Source organism: Anomaloglossus baeobatrachus, chromosome 1 (genome assembly GCF_048569485.1).
Source record: "Anomaloglossus baeobatrachus isolate aAnoBae1 chromosome 1, aAnoBae1.hap1, whole genome shotgun sequence".
In the NCBI taxonomy this organism is placed as follows: domain Eukaryota; kingdom Metazoa; phylum Chordata; class Amphibia; order Anura; family Aromobatidae; genus Anomaloglossus; species Anomaloglossus baeobatrachus.
In genome coordinates, this window is record NC_134353.1 from 761813282 (window position 1) to 761835828 (window position 22547).

Sequence of the window (22547 nt, forward strand, 5' to 3'; positions counted from 1 at the left end):
CAGCTGGACAACCGATCTGCCGCCGCTGCAACCAGGCGGGGCACTACGCAAGATACTGTCCTTTAAATGGGCCGAACCTGGGGCCAGGAGCCAACCCCCAGGGGTAAGAAAGCCCGGCTCAACCCCCAGTCGCAGCAAGTATGTGGGAGGACGACCGGTCCTTCCTATTGTGCTGGATGGGATCCCTTTGACTGCCCTCCTGGGTACGGGGTACCAGGTAACGACCATCCCTTATAAACTGTACAAAAGATATTGGGCTGATTCAGACATTGACCATGGCCCAGATGATGATTTAACAATTGTGGCCAATAATGGTCAGCCCTTGCCTCAAATTGGGTATAAGGAAGTAACCGGGTAGAATTGCATGTCAGGGGATGATAATTGTAGATATTGATCACAAGGAATCTAACCCACTGCTAACCATTGGTACAAATGTAATGGAAAATTGTCTTGCCGAAGTGATAATTTTGTTGCAGCAGGCGGCTGAAACTGCCAGCTCCGGGCAGCAGCGTGCCCTACAGAGGGAGATCAGAGCCCTGATGAGGAGGCAGCAGGTAGAGCTGGCCGGAGGAGAAATTGGCAGTGTGAGGGTAAGTGACCCCTTTCCCATTGCAATACCCCCAAGAAGTGAAATGTTGATATGGTGTCGGGCAGCAATAGGCCTCAAGGGTCAAGATTACCAAGCCCTGGTGGAACCTGTGTATTCAGACAGTAGGCCTGGAGTCCTGATAGCCAGAGGGGTAGCAGACGTCCGCAAGGGAAGAGTGCCCGTCCGCGTTCTGAATTGTGGGGAGGAGGAAGCCAAACTACCCCGGTACGCCACTGTAGCAAAACTGTACACTGTCGGTAACAATTCCATCAAAGCAGTAGAACCCTTGATCCCGTCCGACCAGGCGGAAGACAATGGCTCCAAGGGACAGCTGGAGGACTGGTGCCAAAAATTACATGTGGGCACCGACTCCACCTCCTCACACCAAAAGCATGGGGTTTACCGGGTGGTACAGGAATACGAGCGGGTCTTCCGCCAACACCCCCTAGATTTTGGGCAGGTAAAAGGGGTTAAACATCAAATCCTTACTGGTGACCATCATCCCATTAAAGAGAGATACCGCCATGTACCCCCAGCACAGTATCAGCGTGCAAAGAAATGTTACGGGAAATGAAGGAGGCTGGGGTTATGAGAGATAGTTGTAGCCCCTGGGCAGCTCCCCTAGTGCTTATAAAGAAAAAAGATGGCACAATGAGAATGTGTGTTGACTACAGGCAAATTAACCGCATTACACATAAAGATGCTTATCCACTACCCAGAATAGAAGAGTCATTAGCAGCTTTAAAATCGGCTAACTATTTCTCCACCTTGGATCTCACCAGTGGGTATTGGCAGGTTCCCGTGGCAGAGGCAGATAAGGAGAAGACTGCATTCACGACACCAATGGGTCTCTGCGAGTTCAATTGTATGCCTTTCGGGCTCTGCAACGCCCCAGGAACATTTCAGAGATTGATGGAGTGCTGCTTGGGCCATTCTAACTTTGAAACCGTGCTATTGTACCTGGGTGACGTCATAGTCTATTCCAAGACCTATGAAGACCACCTGAGGCACTTAGCAGAAGTGTTTGAGTCCTTGTCAGAGTATGGCCTGAAAATAAAGCCATCCAAATGTCACCTCTTGAAGCCAAAGGTACAGTACCTGGGTCATGTGGTCAGCGTAGAAGGTGTGGCACCTGATCCAGAGAAAGTCACAATAATCAAGGACTGGCCAATACCCACCACGGTAAAGGAGGTGCGGCAGTTCCTTGGGCTGGTGGGCTACTACCGAAGGTTCATTGATGGTTTCACAAAGATAGCAGCGCTTCTTCAAGATCTCCTGGTGGGCCAGCCAAAGAAGGCTAAGAAGCAAAGCCCTCCATTTGAATGGAATAGCCAAATAGAAGCATCCTTTGTCTGGCTGAAAAGGGCTCTCACTGGAGAAGAAATTCTGGCCTACCCTGACTACAGCCAGCCGTTTGTACTATACACAGATGCCAGCAACGTGGGATTGGGAGCAGTTCTGTCCCAGGTGCTGGGAGGCAGAGAGAAGGTGATAGCTTACGCCAGTAGGAAGCTTCGTCCCACAGAAAGGAATCCAGAAAACTACAGTTCCTTCAAGCTGGAGCTCCTCGCTATCGTCTGGGCAGTGACTGAATGCTTCAAGCACTATCTGGCGTCGGCCAAGTTTACCATCTTAACGGACAACAATCCGTTGACTCACCTGGCAACAGCTAAGCTAGGTGCACTAGAACAGCGATGGATGGCTCGACTGTCCAACTTTGACTTTACCATCAAGTACCGGGCTGGCAAGAAGAATAACAATGCGGATACGCTGTCCAGAATGCCTCACTTACTCGAGTCTGGAGAAGACCTGGATGAACTGGAAGAGAGAGTTACCAGCTTTCCATGGACAAGGTGTCTCCCAGTGTGAGCATGCTGTAAGAGGAAAGCGCTCGAGTCAGCAAGAGGTTTCTATCAACCCATTACTCCACCATAAATGGGAAGAAACCCAGGACAGTGACCCAGCCGTCCGATTAGTTAAAGAAAAGCTGGCACAAGCCGAAACCAATCTTGGTCCCGATGCTCCACAAGAAGCCCAACAGCTGTGGAAGGAGAGGGGACGACTGTTTCTCTACAAAGGCAAGCTATGCAAGAGATATGTCAACTGGCGAACAAATGAATTTGTCTGGCAGATAGTGGTCCCACAGAGGGATGCTCCAATGGTCCTAGCAGCTTACCTTGATAGAGCAGGACACTTCGGGTGGAAGAAGTTGAAGATCCTACTCCGCGATCGGTTCTACTGGGTGCACATGAGAAAGGCAGTCGAAGTGGTGCCGAGACTGTGATCCATGTAACCTGAGGCGGAAGGATGATACCAGCCAGAGGTCTCCCCTACAGCCATTTGTCACGAAGCAGCCCCTAGAGTTGGTGGCCCTGGACCACGTGAAGTTAACACCAAGCCGGTCAGGCTATGTTTACGCCCTCACCATTGTGGACCATTCCTCTCGTTTCCTGGTAGTAGTGCCTGTGAAAGACCAAACAGCCAGAACAGCAGCTAGGGCATTTCAAGCATACTTTTGTCGACCTCACGGTTATCCTGAAAGGGTACTGACTGATCAAGACTCTGCATTCGAGGCAGAAGTGTTCCAAGAGTTCTGTAACATGTACAGCTGTAAGAAAATAAGAACAACACCTGACCACCCCCAAACCAATGGATTGTGCGAGAAAATGAACCATGTGGTTATTGATTTGCTCAAGACTCTACCTCTGGAAGAAAGAAACCAGTGGCCAGAGAAGTTACCAGATCTAGTGGACTTGTACAATAATATCCAAGTAAACTCGACCAACTGCAGCCCTGCTTACCTGATGCGAGCAAGACCTGGCAAGTTACCTGTAGACTTTGAAATGGGAACTGTGTCACCTGAAGCGGTTCAAGAGATAGAAGTTTGGGATACAGAGCGACAACAACAGTACCGCAAAGTTCAGGAATGCGTGGAAAAGAGCCTGTCCCAAGCCAGAATGAGACAAGAAAAGAACTACAATCAAACAGCCCAAGCAACTCCCTTAGCACCTGGAGAACAGGTCCTCAAGAAAAAGCGGAGAACGCATAAATTAGATGATTAGTGGGAGAATGAACCCTACACCATTATTCCCTCCAATTTTGACAATAGTAAAGTGTGTCTCATAAGCAAAGACTAAGGCAAAACCTATCAAACAGTTTCTAGAGACCGCCTGAAAGTGTGCCCTGAACGGTGCAAACTCCAAAAGGAAGTAGAAGTACAAGAAGGTCCCCAAATTCAAGAAAAAGAGGAAGAGATGATCCAAACAATACTTGAAAAATTCCCCAAAACATGGATCCAAATAAATAATGCTATAGTGGTACCAGTATTGACATTCCTGCAAATAGTCGAACCAGCAGCAGAAGAGGTCCCGGATCCACCTGAAGACAAGTCGGTCCCAACAATAGATGTCCCGCCAGCAGTGGAACAGGAGAACCAACCCCCTGCCAGTGGTGAATCTGTCATACCTATGGTGAATCTAAGAACCCGTAGGAGATTGCCAACCCTACCAATTAGGCCAACCTGCAACATTGAGGTAGTACACACACCAGATAGTGAAGAATTACAACCCCTACTACGCAGGTCCCAGCGTAGCACTTGGGGACAGCCCCCTCCAAGGTATAGAGATTAAAAAGAAAAAGTACCTATTAGAGTGTATATAGTTATTTGAAATGTCTCGTATAGAATGCTTTTTATTTTAGGTGATTAAGTAAATGGACAATTGGGCCACTGGACTATGGGTGGCCAACACTTTGTTTATAGTTAGCACCAGTGTGCTCAAACCCCAGAAGAAAAACCCATCCGGCGTGCATACAAAGGGGTCATTGATGCTCTGACGCACGCCCAGAGCCTACGTTGGGGGTTTTATCGCGGTGGGTCCCCCATGGAGCAGTGTAATGGACACCCGGCAGGGAGCCACACTAGACTCATAATCTTTGTTATTTAAGTTTGTAACATTTAAGTAATGCGCCTCCCATAATGGGATGAAATGTACTAACATGTTATGTCTTGTTTATGTTTTTCCTCAGTCCGGGAGTACTGGTTTTAACTACGGGGGAGTGTGGCACCCCAGGATCTGGTTGCCACAACAGCATTGCCCCTCCAAAGGGTTAATGCTGAGCCTGGAGGTAGTTGGGGAAGTCTATTAGCCAGTAAGTTCAACATTCAACGCAGTTTCTCCCTCAGGCCAGCAGAGGGAGCTCTAAACCTGGAGTTCCAGGGAGCATTCCAAAAGCCTGACCTGGGGGAGGAGTTAGTGAGTCTGTTAGGGAAGTTTAGAGAGAGAAGACGTGGAGTAGTGCTGTCCTGTGGACTGGGGCCTGGAGCTGGAATAGCTTGGCCCAGTAAAGCGGGATTGGCAGAGAGGCACAGAAGAGAATTCGACATCGGAGTCTGTGGTTGCCAGGGTGTAAACCCCTTTCCTGGTAGCCGAATCCGAAGGGCAGGAGGACTGCAAGTCTCCTGACCCCCAAAACAAGCCGCAGGTACAGCTGCATCATCAGGGCCCGGTGTGGACCCCAGCAGGGAAGCATCAGAGAGGGCCTGCGCAGCCTATCCTAGGAGCAAGGGTCGAAGCACCAGTCCCAGCAGCAAGAGGGACATTGCTAAACTCAAAGTGCAGGGTCCTGTAAAAGTAAAGGAAGAACAGGGAGTAGGCCTCAATACTCGACTGGCCAAGGTGATTACCCCGACTACTTCCAGGCTGACCGGATCCCCTTCACCACCTGTGACGGTCTCCCGGGACTGAACTGTTCCGTCAAAGTAAAAGAAAAGAAGGTAAAGAAACTACTGCTTGTGTCTGTTTCTTTCACTGCCCTGTCGGCCCTGCACCGTATCATCCACACAACATCATCATAGACTCTTACAAACACCAACTGTTGCCCCGGGGCACCGCTCCACCTGTGGGGAGCAGAACCATCCAAGCTGCCATTCCACCAGCCCCGGAGGCCCCATACAGCAGCAGCGGCTTAATAGCCGCAAACCACAGGTGGCGTCACGAATATAAACTTTAAGCACCCCCACTGAAGCCATATTAATTGACTCCCGCCAGGGTCACGGAGTCGGGCCCCGCCACCACTGACGACCCCCGGACTAGTCCGGCCCGGCACTGGGTGTCCCATAGCCCTGGGGAGGGCGAGTCACATGTCATAAAAATGTCACACCACCCCACGTTCTCTGGAACCGTGTCGGCAGCGGAGGTGAAAATAGGCTTTATTTTTATGGAGGTGCACAAGGGTAATGAGAAGGGTTGTCCAAGTACCTTTTAAAAGCACCACTCCCTGCACTGAAAAAACCCACCATTGGAGTTGTACTTTAAAGCGACCCAATCACCAAAATTTTCCTATATAAACTAAAGCCAGTGCTATACTGGTGCTATCATGCTGCCTGACCTCTGTAGATATTAGGCCTCTTTCACACGTCCGTGAAAATCACGCACGTTTTTCACGCACATGTCAAAGGTGCGTATTGCCCTCCGTGTGCCGTGTTTATGGCACATGTGTGTTCTCCGTGTGCTATCCATACACGGAGAACGGGAATTTTCTGCTCACCTGTCATTGGCGTTGCTGTCCGTGGTGCTGATCCACTGTCTCCGACCCTGCCGACTACCCGCTGCTGCTGCTACCGGCCCGCAGTGGATTGACTATGTAATGAGCATAATGAGCGGGGGTCGGAAGCAAGTGACAGCAGCGGCAGAGACAGCAGCGCTGGAGAAGGTGAGTATAGAAATTAATTTTAATTCACAGACACGTGTGTTTTCTCCAGAGCGTGTCACATGGATCACATCTGTGCGGTCCGTGTGACACCCGTGATGCCGGAGAAAAACGGACAGGTCTACATGTGGAGCACACGGTCATACATATGCTCTACACGGACACACGGTCCATGGCAAAACACGCACGTGAGCGCAAACCCAATGATTTTAATGCGTCTACTTCTGCCCGTGTCTTCGGCATGTGAGGAAACAGACAAAACACGTACTGGAGACACAGATGTGTGAAGGAGGCCTTAAGCCCACTTTACACGTTGCAATTAGTTGTACAATCGCATTTGCGATGTGACACGCCCAGGTTGCATACGGGATCTATGAGATTTCACGTTGGTCGTTCATTTGCTGTCACACGAGCGTTAGTAGTCTATGTTAAATTGGTCAATTTTGTGTGCGATCCTTTAGATCATGTGTTCTGTGACGTATGCATTGAGCACCTTTTTTTTTTTTTTTTATTTATTGACTTGCCAAGCGTGTGTAATGTGGGATGCGTTTTTACTATGTCATCTGCCATTCAGCTCTGCTACATGGCCGCTAACAGCAGACACAGACAGCCATGTAGCAGAGCTGAATGGCAGATGACAGCAGACACAGACAGAGCCGCACTGTCAGAATGAACTCGGGTGAACTTCACCCGACTTCATTGTGATGCTGGCTGTGTCTGTGTCGCGTCCTGATTAGCGGTCACCAGTGAAGACTCACCGGTGACCGCTAATCTCCTGAGTAACTGAAGTTAGCAGCCCTCTCTCACATACTCACCAATCCCCGATCCCCGGCGCTGCACGGCATTCACACTGCTCCGGCGGCTTTTACTGTTTTGAAAAAGCCGGCCGCCCATTAAACAATTTCGTATTCCCTGCTTTCCCCGCCCACCAGCGCCTATGATTGGTTACAGTGAGACACGCCCCCACTCTGAGTGACAGGTGTCACACTGCACCCAATCACAGCAGCCGGTGGGCGTGTCTATACTGTGTAGTGAAATAAATAATTAAATAATTAAAAAAAACGGCGTGCGGTTCCCCCCATTTTTAAAACCAGCCAGATAAAGCCATACGGCTGAAGGCTGGTATTCTCAGGATGGGGAGCTCCACGTTATGGGGAGCCCCCCACCCTAACAATATCAGCCAACAGCCGCCCAGAATTGCCGCATACATTATATGCGACAGTTCTGGGACTGTACCCGGCTCTTCCCGATTTACCCTGGTGCGTTGGCAAATCGGGGTAATAAGGAGTTATTGGCAGCCCATAGCTGCCAATAAGTCCTAGATTAATCATGTCAGGCGTCTATGAGACACCCTCCATGATTAATCTGTAAGTTACAGTAAATAAACACACACACCAGAAAAAAATCCTTTATTAGAAATAAAAACACACACATATACCCTGGTTCACCACTTTAATCAGCCCCAAAAAGCCCTCCTTGTCCGGCGTAATCCAGGATGATCCAGCGTCGCATCCAGCGCTGCTGCATGGAGGTGACCAGAGCTGCAGCACACACAGCCGCTCCGGTCACCTCCACACAGCAAATGAAGACAGCCGCGCGATCAGCTGCTGTCACTGAGGTTACCCGCGGCCACCGCTGCATCCACCGGTGGCCGCGGGTAACCTCAGTGACAGCAGCTGATCGCACGGCTGTCTTCATTTGCTGCATGGAGGTGACCGGAGCGGCTGTGTCTGCTGCGGCTCCGGTCACCTCCATGCAGCTGCGGTGGAAGCGACGCTGGACCATCCTGGAGTACGCCGGACAAGGAGGGCTTTTTGGGGCTGATTAAAGTGGTGAACCAGGGTATATGTGTGTGTTTTTATTTCTAATAAAGGATTTTTTCGGGTGTGTGTTTATTTACTGTAACTTACAGATTAATCATGGAGGGTGTCTCATAGACGCCTGACATGATTAATCTAGGACTTATTGGCAGCTATGGGCTGCCAATAACTCCTTATTACCCCGATTTGCCAACGCACCAGGGTAAATCGGGAAGAGCCGGGTACAGTCCCAGAACTGTCGCATATAATGTATGCGGCAATTCTGGGCGGCTGTTGGCTGATATTGTTAGGGTGGGGGGCTCCCCATAACGTGGAGCTCCCCATCCTGAGAATACCAGCCTTCAGCCGTATGGCTTTATCTGGCTGGTTTTAAAAATGGGGGGAACCGCACGCCGTTTTTTTTAATTATTTAATTATTTATTTCACTACACAGTATAGACACGCCCACCGGCTGCTGTGATTGGGTGCAGTGTGACACCTGTCACTCAGAGTGGGGGCGTGTCTCACTGTAACCAATCATAGGCGCTGGTGGGCGGGGAAAGCAGGGAATACGAAATTGTTTAATGGGCGGCCGGCTTTTTCAAAACAGTAAAAGCCGCCGGAGCAGTGTGAATGCCGTGCAGCGCCAGGGATCGGGGATCGGTGAGTATATGAGAGAGGGGGATAGACTGACATGGACTGAGAGTGAGGGACAGAGATAGTGACGGACTGACAGAGATTAGTGCATGACAGACATTGTGAGGCGCTTCAGAACGCAGCTTTTCAGCTGCGCTCTGAAGCAGACCTTTTTTAAGCTGCGGTGCAGAGCGCACACCTGCGCACATAGCATCAGACAACAAAATCGTATGAGGGATGTCACACGTTACAATTCACTAGGTTCGTGCAACAAAACGCTCAATTCTAGAGAATGATACGATGTGTTTGCGATCAACGGTTTTGCGTTCAATCCTGATCGCATGTAGCTGTCACACGCAGATACCTCACAAACGATGCCGGATGTGCGTCACTTACGACTTGACCCCAACGACGGATTGTGAGATATATTGAAGCGTGTGTAGCGGGCTTTAGACTGTATGGGCTGCATTTCTAACACTCCTCTATCACATAACTGACTCATACCTAGAAGGAGCCCATACAGTTTAGCATCTACAGAGGCCTGGCAGCAGACAGGGGCAGGAATAGATAGCAAAACCGAACCCACATCTTAGCTATTCGGCAGCTGCCAAAGAAAAAGCTTTAGATTTCGGTAAGTTTAATTGCCTATATTTCAAAAACTATACATCCATTCTGACAACTAAAGGAATGTTTAGAATCAGCATGATAGCGCCAGTATAACACTGGCTTTAGTTTATATAGGAAAATCCTGGTGGTTAGTTTGCTTTAAGTGATAACAAAAAATTCAGAATATATTGTTAAAAAAAATAACCAAATATAATGTTTTGCTTCATGTCACCGTTTTCTAAGACTTGTCACATTTTTATTTTTCTGTTGATGTGTGAGGGTTTGTCTTTCGTGCAGTGAGAGCATTTCTTTTTATTGCTACCAATTTCATGAATATCAAAGGTTTTAATTGTTTTTTTATTACATTTTTGGGACGTGAGATGACATGAATTTTGGTGTTTTGATTTTCTTTTTTCTCATTTACAGATTTTAGATCAAACTTTTACAAATGCGGCGACGCCAAATGTTGTTTTTCCTTTTATTTTTAACAGGGAAAAAAAACTTTTATATACCTCTTTCAATTTTTATAATTGAACTATTTTTCTTTATTTTTTTTAGTCCCATAGCGGACTTGAACCTGCTGTCATTTGACCACTTATACTATCTACTGCAATATAGCTGAGCTTTATACGAGGACCACTAAGACAGTGACCGGTGTCTTCAGGAGACATTTGGCTGCTATAGTAACCCAGTAATAATGTTGGGGCGATAGGAGCCATTCTTTGTGGGCACTGATTTGCATTCTATTTAAACTTTGCTGCCAGGGAGTGACAGCAGCATCTAAATAGTTAACAGCAGTGACCGGTACTTGGCCCCTAGAGACAGATGCCAAACTGATCGACTGTCGATCTGGAAACTTTTACCAATTGGCGATTGATTTATAGTCTGTTACACATTGAATGATCGGAATTGCTCAGTTCGCATAGGTTACCATTGTTCTTGTTGCAACCCAACTCTATGGCTTTTTACTGTGGGTCTCAGTAAGGGACATCCTGTAATCCGGTTGTCCAAAGCATACTGTCCCTTTAAAGAGCTGTGACAGCCTTTACATATGATAGCGCAAAAAAGTGTACGATAATTAAACACTGTGTAAAATTATAGAGCCTGACATCTTAAAGATCTTGTAAATGCTTGTTTAGCACTAATTGCCATATGCAAAAGTTGCCAAGAAACAAACATTCTTTCTTGTTTTTCTTTGCAACAGTTGCAGTAGTCAGACCTCAGAAAACTGTACTGTGTATAATCTGGCTTGTTTTGCTGGCCTGTGGGTCTAGCAGAGGAATAAGCTTCACCCTATAAACTTGTTTTCTGCTGCGAGTATAAACATTGTTCCTTCTAAGATACTGAATGAGGACAGTGAACAAAAGGAGCCATAACCTTACAGTTTACTGTTTTGCATGGTAGTCTTGATGAAAGATGCACTGGAGTAATGCCGGCGTCACACGGGACGATCTATCGTGCGATCGCACGAGCGATCGTACCCGCCCCCCGTCATTTGTGCGTCACGGGCAATTAGTTGCCCGTGGCGCACAAAGTCGTTAACCCCCCGTCAGATGTACTTACCTCCCGGACGACCTTGCTGTGGGCGGCGAACAACCTCTTCCTGAAGGGGGAGGGACGTTCGGCGTCACAGCGACGTCACAGAGCGGCCGCCCAATAGAAGCGGAGGGGCGGAGATGAGCGGGATGTTACATTGCCGGCGGGACGCAGGTAAGCTGCAGTTCATCGCTCCCGGGGTGTCACACGGAGCGATGTGTGCTGCCTTGGGAACGATGAAAAAGCGGAGCACAGAAGGAGGACCGACATTTTGAAAATGAACGACGTGTCAACGAACAACGATAAGGTGAGTATTTTTGCTCATTCACTGTCGTTCGGAGGTGTCACACGGTACGATATGTCAAACGATGCAGGATGTGCGTCACTAACGACATGACCCCAACGACATATCGCCCAATATATCGTACCGTGTGACGCCGGCATAAGATGTACCACCTACAGTAAGAGGCATACACTGTTTTATGAATTTTGCATATTTTCCAGCTGCTGTGCAGCATCACAGGAGAAGTATTACAGTCAGGGATTGGAGTACATTTCTGTCTTAATTTACACCATTTTGGTGGAGTAAATTATGATGACGTTGTTGGGCGCGCATTACAATGCCATCTGTGGCTAAGATTTGCCCACATTGCAAAAAGTTGGTGGAGCTGGGGAGGGTTGGTATAGAAAAAGCAGAAGTTGCAAAATTTTTTTGCTACTATGAATTTTGTAAAAACTGTTAGAGGCCACGTGCACACATTAAGTATTTGGTTAGTCTTTGTTATTTGTAAGACAAAACCAGGAGTTGGTAATACAGAAGTCGCTGCTTGTGTTTCTATTATACGTTTCCTCTGATCAGGTCTATATAGAAATTATGGGGCCCCAGAGCAGAAGATCTAATTGCCCACCTGCAAAAAATAATATATATATATATATATATATATATATATATATATATATATATATATACACAGTACAGACCAAACGTTTGGACACAACTTCTCATCTCTAGAATAACTATTAAGAGGAAACTTTGTGCAGCAGGCCTTCATGTTAAAATAGCTGCTAGGAAACCACTGCTAAGGACGGCCAACAAGCATAACAGACCTGTTTGGGCTAAAGAACACAAGGAATGGACATTAGACCAGTGGAAATCTGTGCTTTGGTCTGATGAGTCCAAATTTGAGATCTTTGGATCCAACCACCGTGTCTTTGTGCGACGCAGAAAAGGTGAACGGATGGACTCTACATGCCAGGTTCCCACCATGAAGCATGGAGGAGGAGGTGTGATGGTGTGGGGGTGCTTTGCTGGTGACACTGTTGGAGATTTATTCAAAATTGAAGGCATACTGAACCAGCATGCCTACCACAGCATCTTGCAGCGGCATGCTATTCCATCCGGTTTGCGTTTAGATGGACCATCATTTATTTTTCAACAGGACAATGACCCCAAACACACCTCCAGGCTGTGTAAGAGCTATTTGACTAAGAAGGAGAGTGATGGGGTGCTACGCCAGATGACCTGGTCTCCAGTTACCAGACCTGAACCCAATCTGGTTTGGGGGGAGCTGGACCGCAGAGTGAAGGCAAAAGGGCCAACAAGTGCTAAGCATCTCTGGGACCTCCTTCAAGACTGTTGGAAGACCATTTCCGGTGACTACCTCTTGAAGCTCATCAAGAGAATGCCAAGAGTGTGCAAAGCAGTAATCAAAGCAAAAGGTGGCTACTTTGAAGAACCTACAATATAAGACATATTTTAAGTTGTTTCACACTTTTTTAAGTATTTCATTCCACATGTTTTAATTCATAGTTTTGATGCCTTCAATGTGAATCTACAATTTTTAGTAACTAAAATAAAGAAAACTCTTTGAATGAGAAGGTGTGTCCAAACTTTTGGTCAGTACTGTATATATTCGTCTTGGTCACATAACATACAGTATCTCACAGCTTTACAGCCCTACAAAGTACTGCAGCCCATAGATTCCCCTTTCATTGCACCCATAAAGCTTGATGCCAACAAGTGCCCCTCAAACACTGTATGATACCCCCAGAGTGAATTCCTCCACAACACCCTCAACTGTGACCCCCACACAGCCCTCCATGCAGTATAATGGGATTACCGTACATACAGTATAATGGCCCCCAAACCTCTTCAGACTGTATAGTAACTCCCAACATAGCCCTCCTTAAAGTATAAAGGCTTCCTCATAGCCCTCCAAATATTATAATGGCCGGCACATAGCCCTCCAAATAGTATAAAAGCCTCCATATAGCCTTCCAAATATTAGCATGGCTCCCACATAGCCTTCTATATAGTATAACTGGCCCTGCATAGTCCTCCATGTAGTGTTATGCATCCCCCATTATCCTCCATATAGTATAATAGGCTCCACTTTGCCTTCCATTTAGTATAATATTCCCCCGTAGCCCTCCATGTTAATATAAGCCCCACATAGTGCTCCATAATGTATAATGCACCACATAGTCCTCCATGTATTATATGCACTCTCCATAGTCCTCCATAAATTACAATACACTCCATAGCACTCTATATAGAATAATGCACCTCACATAGTCCTCCAAATAGTGTAATGCACTTCCATAGTCCTGCATATATTATAATGTACTCCCATAGTCTTTCATCAGTATACTCACTGATTTAAAATAAATACTCACCTTTTCTCTTTCCCCCACTGCTCCAGTCTCTAGTGTCATTTGTTCTGCACCTCTGCACAGCGGGCACATCTTGGCACAGCGGGCACATCTCGGCACAGCGGGCACATCTCGGCACAGTGGGCACATCTCGGCACAGCGGCAAAGCGCTCCCTCTTTTATGACTTCTTTCAACTGTATCAGCATTTCAGATGCCTTGGAGGGGGGCATAGTGGGCGTGTGGTCTGCCACCATTGGCAGTACACCACTGCCTCTGATTATCCCACTCCTGGTTTTGCATTACAAAAACTAAGGTAAAAAACTCACCAAATACTCAATGTGTGCACGTGACGTTAACTAAATCAGGGTGTTTATGCTTTTGCACAAAACTGTGGCACAATCAAGTTGGCACACAAAAATCTATACAGTTTGTGAGATCTTTTCTTTAAAATGATTGTTCTAATTTTTATCTTTCAGATTAAAGATAAGCCAACCATTGAATGGGAAGGTATAGATCCTAAGAAGCTTTATACTGTGATATTGACGGATCCTGATGTACCCAGCAAAACTGATCGCTCAATGGCGTAAGAATGACAACCTATATAAATATATATACATTATATTAAGCACTTGAACCGTGTAACTCCCAGCTCCCTCCACTTTATTTTTGCTATATATATATATATATATATATATATATATACACACAGTCAGGGCCAGAAATATTTGGACAGTGACACAAGTTTTGTTATTTTAGCTGTTTACAAAAACATGTTCAGAAATACAATTATATATATAATATGGGCTGAAAGTGCACACTCCCAGCTGCAATATGAGAGTTTTCACATCCAAATCGGAGAAAGGGTTTGGGAATCATAGCTCTGTAATGCATAGCCTCCTCTTTTTCAAGGGACCAAAAGTAATTGGACAAGGGACTCTAAGGGCTGCAATTAACTCTGAAGGCGTCTCCCTCGTTAACCTGTAATCAATGAAGTAGTTAAAAGGTCTGGGGTTGATTACAGGTGTGTGGTTTTGCATTTGGAAGCTGTTGCTGTGACCAGACAACATGCGGTCTAAGGAACTCTCAATTGAGGTGAAGCAGAACATCCTGAGGCTGAAAAAAAAGAAAAAACCCATCAGAGAGATAGCAGACATGCTTGGAGTAGCAAAATCAACAGTCGGGTACATTCTGAGAAAAAAGGAATTGACTGGTGAGCTTGGGAACTCAAAAAGGCCTGGGCGTCCACGGATGACAACAGTGTTGGATGATCGCCGCATACTTTCTTTGGTGAAGAAGAACCCGTTCACAACATCAACTGAAGTCCAGAACACTCTCAGTGAAGTAGGTGTATCTGTCTCTAAGTCAACAGTAAAGAGAAGACTCCATGAAAGTAAATACAAAGGGTTCACATCTAGATGCAAACCATTCATCAATTCCAAAAATAGACAGGCCAGAGTTAAATTTGCTGAAAAACACCTCATGAAGCCAGCTCAGTTCTGGAAAAGTATTCTATGGACAGATGAGACAAAGATCAACCTGTACCAGAATGATGGGAAGAAAAAAGTTTGGAGAAGAAAGGGAACGGCACATGATCCAAGGCACACCACATCCTCTGGAAAACATGGTGGAGGCAACGTGATGGCATGGGCATGCATGGCTTTCAATGGCACTGGGTCACTTGTGTTTATTGATGACATAACAGCAGACAAGAGTAGCCGGATGAATTCTGAAGTGTACAGGGATATACTTTCAGCCCAAATTCAGCCAAATGCCGCAAAGTTGATCGGACAGCGCTTCATAGTACAGATGGACAATGACCCTAAGCATACAGCCAAAGCTACCCAGGAGTTCATGAGTGCAAAAAAGTGGAACATTCTGCAATGGCCAAGTCAATCACCAGATCTTAACCCAATTGAGCATGCATTTCACTTGCTCAAATCCAGACTTAAGACGGAAAGACCCACAAACAAGCAAGACCTGAAGGCTGCGGCTGTAAAGGCCTGGCAAAGCATTAAGAAGGAGGAAACTCAGTGTTTGGTGATGTCCATGGGTTCCAGACTTAAGGCAGTGATTGCCTCCAAAGGATTCGCAACAAAATATTGAAAATAAAAATATTTTGTTTGGGTTTGGTTTATTTGTCCAATTACTTTTGACCTCCTAAAATGTGGAGTGTTTGTAAAGAAATGTGTACAATTCCTACAATTACTATCAGATATTTTTGTTCAAACCTTCAAATTAAACGTTACAATCTGCACTTGAATTCTGTTGTAGAGGTTTCATTTCAAATCCAATGTGGTGGCATGCAGAGCCCAACTCGCGAAAATTGTGTCACTGTCCAAATATTTCTGGACCTAACTGTATATTATACAGTACAGACCAAAAGTTTGGACACAGCTTCTCATTGAAAGAGTTTTCTTTATTAGCATGACTCTGAAAATTGTAGATTCACATTGAAGTGCAGCACAGATTCATCTCAACTAAAAGCTAAGATCCTTTGATCAGGAATAGATCAGACATTTATAGGACATTTCATAACTTTCTCAAATTCTTATGAAAAAATATTAATCATATACTGCATTGAACTGCTGTACCAAATATATACTAAAAAATCCAGTGCATCCGTTTTTGCATCCGTTTCATCAGTTTTTTTGCTGGATCCATTTTTTACAATAAATTGGAGCACGCTCAGTTTAATAAACCGGATCCGGCGGCCGCATCCGTTGTTTTACTGCATCGCGCCGGATCCGGCGTCCATATACTTCCATTGTAAATCATTTTGTCTCTGAAAAAAAAAGTATCGCGCCGGTCGATCCGGTGTGATACGTTTTTTTTTTTCAGAGATAAAAAACGTTCAATGAGACGTTCCATCCAGCCGCCGAATTGAGTAATTACGCCAAATCCGTCAAAAAAACGGATGCAACGCAAAGCCATCAGGCACAATCCGGCGCAAATACAAATCAATGGTGATAAAACTGATCCGGCGCCGGATCCGGTGTATCCGTTTTTTTTCGGATTGTGCCTGATGGGAAAAAAACTGATGTGTGAACATAGCCTAAGGCCTCGTGCACACGCTGAGAATTTGATGTTTTTTTTTTTTACTTCAGTATTTGTTAAACTATGTTCACACGGGGTTTTTGCTCTTTTTTTTTTCATTTTTTTTTGGCAATAGTCTTGTTTACAGATTAAAGTTGGACTGTTCAATACTATGACTTAGTGGGGGGGTTTTAGCTGAAGGGTATATTTATTAGATAAGTGGATGTTTTTTTAGGTTATAGCTTCGGCAACTATTTTTCTGAAATGATCTGTTTCAGGTGTATGATGATGGACCCGTCACATGACTCATGTGTAGGGATGGGGGGCCCACAGGTCCTGAACAGCTCAGGGCCCTGGTTACCCTTAATCTGCCCCTGGTTCTACTATGTTTTTCTCTATAAGCAGATTTATTAGATAAGTGGATGTTTTTTTAGGTTATAGCTTCGGCAACTATTTTTCTGAAATGATCTGTTTCAGGTGTATGATGATGGACCCGTCACATGACTCATGTGTAGGGATGGGGGGCCCACAGGTCCTGAACAGCTCAGGGCCCTGGTTACCCTTAATCTGCCCCTGGTTCTACTATGTTTTTCTCTATAAGCAGATTTAAAAAATGCAGTTGCATCTTTAAGTATAGAATACATTTTTTTCCGTAATCAACACATTAAAAATCTCTGCTTCAAATCTGCATCTCGAACATGAAATGAGTGGAAAAAGCTATAACAAAAAAAATGCAGGAAAAATACAATAATTAGAGAATATTGTTATGTGTTGTTCACATAAAAAGCATCAGAAAAAACATACCCCTTACAGTACGAGTGAACATGGGCTCAACATTACATTTTTATTTTTTTTTTTTTTTTTTAGAGTTTAATAGAGTTAAAAAAAAACAGTATTCTTTTACATCATTTACTGATCATTGAGAGTTTTACATTCCATTGGAAACACAAAGGAGCCACAACGGGTTCACAGCAGCTCAGAGCACATGGTGACAAAAAGGAGAACTGGAGCAAAATTTGCTGAAACAATATAACAAGTTTATTATACAGGATTTCAAAGTGCAATACAATGAGTCACATTAATAATAATATATAGAAAAAAGAGAGGATGGGGGGCAGGTGGTATGAGCAGAACAGTAGCCTGGTACAGACAAACAGGAGAAAAATGTTCCCAAAGACAAGGTTAGGTGCTCCTAGATCCCTGACATACCATAAATTGGAGAGTAGAAAGAAAAAAGTAAATAAATAAACTGGATAAAGGGGTTCACCCTTCACTTTCCCCCTCGATAAAGCGGCAAGCGACGTGCTGTTAGCCGCAAAACGTACGTCGGGCCTTTCTTTTTACCACCGGACTCAGGTAATTATGTTCCCCCCCCTACGGGCAATATTGCCCAGCTCCTCCGCTGACACCTGATTTTTTTCTAATACACTTTTAATGTATTCCTGGATAATATATTTCTTTGAATTAATTTCAGTATTGCCACTCATTGTATTAGGTGCTTACCAGACGGCCATAACTCTAGTGCTTCTACATATTTTGCACTTGTTTGTACGCCGTCTTTTCCCCTATAGGTTCTATTTTCCTTTGGGACAATTTATATATATATATATATATATATACAAGTAAAATATATCTTTGTACCGTGTTAGCCAGTAGAGATAAAAAAAATTGTTTAAAAGAACAGAGAGTCCTCAGTGGTTGATACCTTTTAATGGCTAACTGAAAAGATGGTAATAATTGCAAGCTTTCGAGACTACTCAGGTCTCTTCATCAGGCATGGTATAACACAAAATCTGAAGAGTCACGTATTTATACACAACAGGACTTAGAATAGTGCAGTAAAAAAAAAAAAAAAAAAAAAAAAGAACAAGTTATATGAAACAGAACTATCTCTATGGCAGGGGGACAAGCTGTTCTAGCCATAAATACTGCTGCAGTTCAGTGTGAAAGTTTTATTGTCCTTTGATAAGGGTCTGGTCCAGGGCTGTGACATGCTCGGATGGTCAGAGGAGCACATCTTTTAACTGATGTAAAAAGACATGAATCCATGAGACACATTCATTCCTTCTCTGAATGTGTCAAAGGTCATCATAGTCTCCTGAAGTAATCTTCCATGTCGCTGCAGAGTTATGATGACCTTTGACACATTCAGAGAAGGAATGAATGTGTCTCATGGATTCATGTCTTTTTACATCAGTTAAAAGATGTGCTCCTCTGACCATCCGAGCATGTCACAGCCCTGGACCAGACCCTTATCAAAGGACAATAAAACTTTCACACTGAACTGCAGCAGTATTTATGGCTAGAACAGCTTGTCCCCCTGCCATAGAGATAGTTCTGTTTCATATAACTTGTTCTTTTTTTTTTTTTTTTTTTTTTTTTACTGCACTATTCTAAGTCCTGTTGTGTATAAATACGTGACTCTTCAGATTTTGTGTTATACCATGCCTGATGAAGAGACCTGAGTAGTCTCGAAAGCTTGCAATTATTACCATCTTTTCAGTTAGCCATTAAAAGGTATCAACCACTGAGGACTCTCTGTTCTTTTAAACAATTTTTTTTATATATATATATATATATATAATATATATAATATATATTCTTTTGACCCTTACCCACAGATTATCCATTTCCATGGATACAGGGCCTGTCGTCTCTTACCCGAGCGACAGGTGATAATATATCTTTTGTTCTTTCTTTCTTTGTCCCTAGGGATATTATATAACAACCACATTAGCTCCTTATAAGGGTTATTAATACTTACGATCTCCATACCTTTTTGGCCTCCTTGATAACCTCGTACCTACTGTGACGACATGGACTCTCATGGGTTAAAGTTTCTTAAAATTCAGCCAGACAGGATGATTGTTTATAGACGGGGGATAAGTCCCTCATTGTTTTTACAAGACTCTTGTTGACTCATGTAATTGTGTTGGCCACTGAAAGCCAGACGTATTGTTTCTCCAGACTCTTCCAGTAATCATTGTAATGTCGTTGTGTATTGCTAATGTGATTACCTTAGTAGCCATTATCTAGTCTGTGCATTCCAGACTACATGTATACCCTCAGTCTTTCTGTAGACATCATTTGGATGAACATTGTCCATGCAGCTTGAGATTCATCCAATGAGAGAGGCGATCTTGTCCAACCAATCGATGAGGACGCAGTGTATCCAAGTGGAAGGCTGTGGCTATAAAAGGGATTTCTTTAAGCCACCAGGTGGTTGTTGACGGATGCTGATGGATCCAGTCTAAGCTCTTAGGAGCTGACTAGAGGATCAGGATATCTTATGGCTTCAATCTAGGGACTCCGGTTCCGGTGGGAGACCATATCCACATCCTAGGGATTTTGACTCCGGCTGCCAGGATTGTATCATCATACCAGGACTACCTAAGGAGGACACTCAGGTTGGGACAGTTCAGTCACCTGTTACAGACTTTGCAGACCTCAGCCAGCCTCCTAAATCTGGCGTTATTCCAGTCACGGTGGGTGCCTGCCGAAAGCGGGGTGCTGCTGGATTGGAGTAAGTAGCCCTGGAACCTGTGAGGCATGGACATTCTAAATCCCTGGTGAGCCAGCGGACGGGTGAGACTCTGTTGCCTGTTACATTTGTGTGTTTTGCTGATTATGTGTTATGTGCCGTTAATTGTTTGGGGATCCAATAAAGTCTAATTATTGTGGTTCCTTCACCCTGTGTTGTCTGAGTAGTGTTACGCCCATGGTTAAGGAGGCCGGCGTTCAGTTGGGATGATCCCTGAGCCACACTGTCTTTCTAAAGGCGGCCGGTTTTAGCGAACGAGAGCACCCACTGAGCCCCGTGTCTCCACACCTACTATATACAGTGTTCCATCTCCTTGGTAGAGCAATCTTATACAGGTCTACCCTCTATACAACCTTAGACCCCTTTATCTAGTTTATTTAACCAGGCTACTGTTCTGCTCATATCACCTGCCCCCCATCCTCTCTTTTTTCAATATATTATTATTAATGTGACTCATTGTATTGCACTTTGCACTTTGAAATCTTGTATAATAAACTTGTGATATTGTTTCAGCAAATTTTGCACCAGTTCTCATTTTTGTCACGATTTACTGATCATTGTAAATAATGTGATCACTGTATTGTACAGGTTATTAGGATTACATGGATACCAAATATGTCTGTTATTTGCTAATTTGTGATATTTGTTTGTAAAGTACATTATAATAGTAATAATAATAATCTTTATTTCTATAGCACCATCATATTCCGCAGCACTTTACAATTCAAGGATTCATATACAAGCAAGTAACAGTTATAGAAGATAAAAGTCAGGGAAAAAATAAAGACAATCCTGCTCGTAAGAGCTTACAATCTACAATGAGGTGGGGGGGGAAGGTACAGGTGCTTATTTACAATGACATTACAACCATCTCTAAGAAATGGGGATAGATAAAGGCTGCATGAGCTAGTCATCATCCAAACTTTTGGATGCTTTTTGGTGCGGTGGAGTTTGACGGGGAGTTATGTTCTGAGACGTTGTGGAGGGACTATGTGAATTTAATTCAATTCAGGAGTGTGATAGACCATCCTAAAAAAGATGTGGTTTTAGGGACCATATGAAGCTGAGTAAGTTGTGGTTTGTCCTAGTTCTTAGGGTAGAGCATTCCAGAGGATTGGTGCAGCTCGGGAGAAGCCTTGAAGCCGGGAGTGGAAGATTCGGATTAGTGTGGATGTTAGTCGAAAGTCATTTGTGGAGCATAGAGAACGGGTAGGGTAATAGACAAAGATGAGGGTGGAGATGTAGGGGGGTGCCGCACTGTGTAGAGCTTTGTGGGTGACAACAACCAATTTGAATTGGATCCTGTGATATACAAGCAGCCAGTGCAATGACTAGCACAAAACAGAACCGTCCGAGTAACGATTAGCCAGAAAGGTGACTCTGGCTGCAGTGTTAAGACTGGACTAGCTAGTTAGGGGGAGACTAATTAATAGAGAATTGTAGTAGTCAAGGCGGGAGTGGATCAGGGCCACAGTGAGGGTTTTAGAATGTTGTTGTTTGTATTGTTTTTCATTATTTTTTAGTAATTTTATAGGAAGAAATTTACACCAAAATGTTGGCACTTTTTTAGAACATGTTGTTGTACATTAAACCCTATTCACTAAGGCGCTTTTTAGGAAAACCATATACTCATGTCAGACAAGACATCTACAGTGTCTAAACCACATAATAAATATGGTTCACGTCAAGAGAGACAGTTTTTGATGCAAATTGCCCCAGAATTCCAGTTCATTTAGCTTAATAAATGTCTCCCTAAGTGAAATGTTTCCCGTAAAGGGGTAGTCTGGTCACAACAAATTGATGACCTATTTATGGGATAGATCAGATATCGGACCAGTGTGAGTCCAACATCCAGCACCACCACAATATTTAGTTAGTGTAGTAATAATAATAAGAATATTAGCAAATACCTCCAATTAGAAATGTAGTACACTTATCCTGATAAGCTGTCTCTTACGTCATGTGCAGGGCATTACAGTAGCTTAGGTATCCATGGTTATGACCACGAGGAACTATCTAACTATGTCTGGCTGTAATCATGGATACCTTAGCTTCTGTAATGCCCTGCACAATGAGGTAAGTGACATAGCTAATCAGGAGAACTATACTACATTTCTAATTAGAAGTATATACCATTATTATTATTATTATTATTATTATTACATGTACTACATATTGGGATAGTATTTTGGAGATGGGAATACCAATTTAAGTTTATTTCCTACAGAAGTTGCATTAACCCCTTCACTACAAGTGAGAATTTTAGGAGAAGAAAAAGGACTTTGTGTGCCATCAATATATATAAACATAATCAATATCACCCAAAAATCACTTGCACGTAAAAATATTTTATTTTTATTTAGAAATGGGGATAACAATTACAATAGTAATACAAAATTACATGACGGGGGGGGGGCAAGGAACGAGGACTAGAAAAATGGCACA

General features: G+C 44.2%; 1 protein-coding gene across 1 annotated transcript in view; it reads left to right on the top strand.

Annotated features, from left to right (window-relative positions):
• Nucleotides 1–22547, top strand: part of LOC142251398 (phosphatidylethanolamine-binding protein 1-like) — a 46992-nt gene that overhangs the window by 10630 nt on the left and 13815 nt on the right. The window contains exon 2 of the mRNA XM_075324166.1: nucleotides 14005–14111. Coding sequence (XP_075180281.1) covers nucleotides 14005–14111 — 107 coding nt within the window. The remainder of the gene's footprint in view (nucleotides 1–14004; nucleotides 14112–22547) is intronic.